The sequence below is a fragment of the Salvia miltiorrhiza genome, chromosome 1 (assembly GCF_028751815.1).
Source record: "Salvia miltiorrhiza cultivar Shanhuang (shh) chromosome 1, IMPLAD_Smil_shh, whole genome shotgun sequence".
NCBI lineage: Eukaryota > Viridiplantae > Streptophyta > Magnoliopsida > Lamiales > Lamiaceae > Salvia > Salvia miltiorrhiza.
The window spans coordinates 66,172,666-66,178,335 of record NC_080387.1 but is presented as its reverse complement, the minus strand read 5'-3'; the positions used below and the strand labels follow the sequence as shown (position 1 = coordinate 66,178,335).

Sequence of the window (5,670 nt, the reverse complement as noted above, 5' to 3'; positions counted from 1 at the left end):
AAACATTAATTTCTAAAATCAAATATACTTGATTATGGACTTTGTAGCTTTTTATTGGAGTTAGTTTATAGATTTTATTTTATGAATTTTTGGTGGATTGAATTATTATTGTTAAACAGGTTAAAATATGTTTAAAAATGTGATTTTTTTTGTTTTTTTCACAAACTGCCGAAAATTGTCGGTTTTGGACCGAACCGGACAGAGAACCGATGGCAGTTTCAGTCCAATTTCAGTTCGGTCCTAGCGAAATGTGATTTATTGGAACACCATGATAAGCTAATCAGAAAAGAACGAGGAAACTGTGAATCTGTTGCGGGGACGTAGGAGGCGTTGTGGGAGATAAGGCAGTGGAAATGAACTGTAGATAACCAAACAATGAAAGTATTATGAGTAATGGCTAGACATTAGCAGTAAATTTATGTTGATTACACTACCAATCATGTTCTTTTTTTGAAGGGGCAGTACCTAACATGTTCTAATAGGAAAAAGATATGCAAAGAATCTTTATAGTAATAGAACTAGTGTATCTTGGAAAGCAGATTTAAAAGGATTTGAAAATGGCAGAAACCATGGAAAAATAAATAAACTAAGTCAATCTAATCAAAATCTCTCCATAACTTGCGCCATTCAGTCTAAAGCTCCAACATCTAAATCAAATAACAAACTTTGGAGTACAAAATTGAAAGTATTCTGGTCCAATCCCCTAAAGAAAGGCTTAGATGCAAAAAATTGATCGTCTACCATTTAGATGATTCCTATTTTGTTAGCAACATCCAGTGCATCATAATCAGGTGTCAACCTAACATATGCCTTCTTAGTTCCATCCGGCCTGAAACAGAGCAGATCATAAGTCAGTTACCATGAAGCGAAAAATGAATTTGATACCTTGTTTGTTACACAAAGTAGCATGAATGGATGATAGATAACTTCTAAACAAAGTCATCTTGCATACTATGACTGCATTACCCAGCTTCAAGCAATAGTTCAGATGCACACGATATTCAAATTTTCAAGCTAATGTTGTTTATCACTAAAACTTCTAGATGAAAGTAGTAACATTGAAAAACCTAAACATATTATGAGACAAAAGTTAAGACACAATCACAGGCTAACAGTTCAGATGCAACATGTAAATTGCAGAAAGATTGATGGAATCATCGTTCACCTGATAAGGGTGTTCACTTTCTTCGTCTGGATGTCATACATTTTCTTGACAGCGGCTTTGATCTTTTTCTTATCAGCACGAATGTCAACAATGAAAACTAGTGTGTTGTTGTCTTCAATTTTCTTCATTGCAGACTCTGTGGTGAGAGGGTATTTAAGAATCTGGTAGTGGTCAAGTTTGTTGCGAGGAACAGCACTAATACGAGGATACTTGGGATTCCTTTCCTTTGTCAATGTCTTCGGCCGATAGAAGGTAACTTTAGTGCGTATTTTCTTGGCCTTCTTCTTAAAGGTTGTTGCACCTGCTTTTACAGCCTTGGCCGCCTTTAAGGCTTGAGCCTTGGCGTCTGACTTCTTACCTGCATCACCTGTGGATATACAAGTAAAAGCAAAAATTAGCTAACAAACAAAAGAAGTGGCTAGATTTCCATATCAATAATACAGCCATTTACCCCAAATCAGTAGTGCCCATTAAAAGAACGGTAAGTATTGGCTAAACAAAAAATTTGTAGTACAGCAAGCAACACAATGATAAACAAGCATGTTTATCATAAATATAACAAGAAACGCAATGATAAACAAGAAACAACCAGGTAGATGGATAGATATATGCTATGTTTAAGAGTGTTTTATATAAATATCATAAATAAAAGATAACTTTAATCACTGTAGTACAGTGATTTCACAATATTGTAGTATCAAGGTTTAAACATGGATGAGAATACAATTCTAAGTCAACCTCACAATGCAGCCAAACAAAATATTGATTTCATTCTCATGTATTGTTGAATTAATTCCTGAAATATCTTATTAATCAACTCTTCAAGCAACAGCTCATTCAAATAACATTCAACCTAAGTTTTGATAATTAGAATTGCAGGTTGTAACTATTTTCCCGAAATTGTAAGAAGCAATTCAGAATTTATACCACAAAGCCAGCAACATTCTGAAATCGGAAACCAAAATAGAAAATCTATCGTACCTTTAGCTGGAGCCATTTGAATCGGAAGTAGCCCTAATGCAACTTTTTACCTGTACAAACATACAAATTAGATAACCCAATAGCTATAACTCAATGCAGACATGAGTTATATATCTTACAAAAATCGTTATACCTTCCCGTTATTTCAGTATTACCGCACTTTCATTGTATACCGGAATAACAGGTATACAAAAAAAAGATCCCTTGATTAGAATATACTATATATATATATATATATATATATATACACGAGAAACTCAGTAACACATATTGTATGAGAAGTAAGTTGTAATATATTTCTTAAACACAAACTTTGGTGCAAAAACTGTGATATAACAAAAATCCGAGTCTACGTGAGGAAAAAAAAAGAGACCATTTGTAACACAGGGCCATTGAATTAGAACTCCTTTTGGAGCTGACGTAAAAGTATGCCAGCCTCCCACCGAAACCAACATAAATTCCAGCCGAATAAAAAAATATGAATTTCATTATGGTGGTATAACAGCCGCCAGTTCCAACGAAAGCATATAGATCTGTAAACAGTCAGCGACTACATCTGCTCGACCCTTTCCGAGGATATTTCACATCTAGGTAATTGCATCGAGCTAAAATCATGTTCAAATTCGTAGGTCACGAGTAGAAATTTGTAACAAAGAAAATCGTATTCCCGTTTCAAGAGACTTCAATTGACAGAACTTTAACAAAGAACATCCAAAAGGCCAACAGAAATACAAGTTTGCGCATTTTCTGCCCGAACATGGAAAAAGACTATTTAAGGAGTACCATTCAGTGACAGATTGAGGCTATCGGCATTTTAGCGTCAAATAAATGGAAGAGACTAGTTAATACACGGTGAAGAAGAACGCAATAAAGCGATGATTAAACTGAGCAACTACAAAAAAATGGAGCATGTGATTACCTTGATGGAGGCGGCTGTAAGATGCAGAGTGAAGAATGGAAAAAATGTTGCTTACTTTCTTCACCGCGGATGGAGGCGGCGAGATGGTGTGCGGCGTGGGCCGAATGGGGGGATGGGTAGTTAATTAGGGTTAGGTTTTTTTTTTTTATATATATAAATATCATTTAAAACCCCCAAATTATTAAAAATATCAATTTAAACCACAAATTATTAACTATATGTCAAAAATGTCCAGCATTCATTTTTGGCCCGTAAAATCTTGACGTGACTTATCGAATGCTGCTATGAAATTTTTATTTTTATTTTTCAAATGATACGACACAAATCGAATAGTATCATTTTTAACCTCACATGATACAGTTTTATCAAAAATGTCTTAAACTATAAGAAATATTTATATTAACATGAAATTATCACCTTTTATATCAAAAATGTCTTGCGTCCATTTTTCGACTCCTGAAATGTTGATATAACTCGTCGAGTACAACCGTATAATTTTTATTTTTATTTTTAAATAATATGGGACCTGACACTTGTATCTCATTTTTTATGTACTATGTTATATTTCATTTCTAATTTTTTTTTTTTAATGAAAAATCTTCCATTTTAATTAGTTTCTCATGTTTTAGTATAATTTTAGGATAATTAATATAATTCATAACTCAAATTAGGATTTATAATTATTTTTCATGATATTTCTTCCAAAATTTAAATTAATAATCTATATTAGAGTTCATTAATCCATACTTAAAGTATGTAATTTTTTAAGTTTCAATTTTAATGATAAATATTAATTAAAATTTATTATTATAAATTATAATAAATTATTACACCCTTTGTCCACCAAAAGTTTGGTGTAATTTGAAGGGTACAAACTTTAATAAAATAGTGAGAGACATATTTTTAGTTGATAAAGGGTCTTACGTATTGTATTAAAATCCCATAAAGAATTTTGAGTGTTTTAAACTTTTAATTGTTCGATTTTTGGTAGAAATCAAAGATTAAAAAATTTATATACATAGTAGAATAGTCAATCCTAATAATCAATTATTACTTTATATACCCTCATTGGCAATCTGCAATCCTCCTGCTTAGTAATTATACAATCAAATTAAATTACATAAAAATCATGTATATATATATAAAAGGAGTTATATCGAAACATTTTGCCACCGAAATTTCTCTCTCTTTACTTATGTTTTCCTATTTTGATTCTTTTTAAAAAAATCATCAACTTGGATTTATCAAAAAATATTTAATATTGATGTTAAATTAAAGATAATGGCATTTGATATAAAAATTATAAAATAAATAAATCTAAAGCAAATAAGTTATTATCGTTTAAAATTACTTATGTGGATAATATTATGCTCGTCTCTTTGTGTCAGATCCAATAGATAAAAATTATGAATGGAAGTCAAAGAATCAAACTTGGCAGAAGGCGAAACTATCAAAAAAGAAATTAAAAGGTTGAGAGCATTTAGTCAAAAGACGGAATAACAAGACAAAAAACGAGTTTCAGCTCCGTCGAATTTGGGGCTCAGCTGCACCTCAACTTTGACACTTCAGCTGTATCAAGCGCCCACCTTAATGGGTCAGCTCCGCAGACCACCATTGGCAAGTCAGCTGCATCAACCTTGACGAGTCAATTCCACAGAACGTCGCCCTTAACAAGTCAGCTCCGCCGAACGTCATTCTTGGAGTTCAGCCCTGCTTATCGCCAGTCTTGATGGGTCAACCTCGCTTATCGCCAGCCTTGGCATTCAACCCCGCTATTGCCAGCATTGGCGGTTAGCTCTCCCAGCTTTGGATATTAGCTTCGGCAATCTTGACAATCTACTCCAAGACACTGGGCTTTATGGTTAGATTTACTTTGTAACTATAAATAGAATTTTTTATGTGTAAAATTATCAAGTCATGTTGTACTCATCAAAGGCAAATAAAATTACTTTCTCTATCTACTTTTCCTATGTATTCTCTCTATAAATATCAATGGTTCTTGCTTGATTCATGTTGTTTCATGTGGTTTTCTATAAATTTGTTGTTGGAATTTAAACCTCTAACTCAACAGTCACAAAAATATTATTTTTTCTCATTTCTCTTCTATTTTAATGTTACGCTTATTTTTTCTCTTTATTCCTTTTTCTATATTTATTTTATTTTATATTTTAAAATTTGTTAGATATCATTTTTATATTTTCTATTTATATATATATTTTTTATTATAATAATTTAATGGAACTCAAAAGATGAAACTTATATTTATTTATTTTAGAACTCGTTAGCTTAAAAATAAATTTATAAAGTGAAATTTATTGAGATTCATGCATATTTGCATTTACTTGTATCCAAATTATACTATGTATATTTATTTATTTAAAATATCGTTCAATTTCAATGTTAATGTATGAGCCGACATATTAATTAAAATTAAAAAAATAATACTAATAAAATCTAAAGAATATAAAAGTAGGACATGGTCGAAACACCAAAACATTGGATATACGACCCCAATTAAAAACATGGGGTTATGGCCAAAAAATACACGAACTTTGAAAAAAAATTACAATTTTCACCTGAACTTTCAATTAAGTCAAAAAAATAC

The 5,670-nt window shown here is 31.6% G+C and overlaps 1 protein-coding gene across 2 annotated transcripts; it reads right to left on the bottom strand.

Moving 5' to 3' along the window:
• Nucleotides 1–473: 473 nt before the first annotated feature.
• On the bottom strand, nt 474–3,149 carry LOC131005130 (60S ribosomal protein L23a). 2 transcript variants are annotated; one of them, XM_057931944.1, is made up of 4 exons: nt 3,066–3,149; nt 2,147–2,196; nt 1,166–1,532; nt 474–829 (listed from the first exon to the last, which is right to left on the bottom strand). In XM_057931944.1, the coding sequence occupies exons 2-4, from the start codon at nt 2,160–2,162 to the stop codon at nt 745–747; spliced, it is 468 nt and encodes a 155-aa protein (XP_057787927.1). In that variant the 5' UTR covers nt 2,163–2,196; nt 3,066–3,149; the 3' UTR covers nt 474–744. The 2 variants fall into 2 exon arrangements, with proteins under 2 accessions (XP_057787927.1, XP_057787928.1); XM_057931945.1 differs by lacking the exon at nt 3,066–3,149 and having other exon boundaries at nt 2,147–2,230.
• Nucleotides 3,150–5,670: the final 2,521 nt, after the last annotated feature.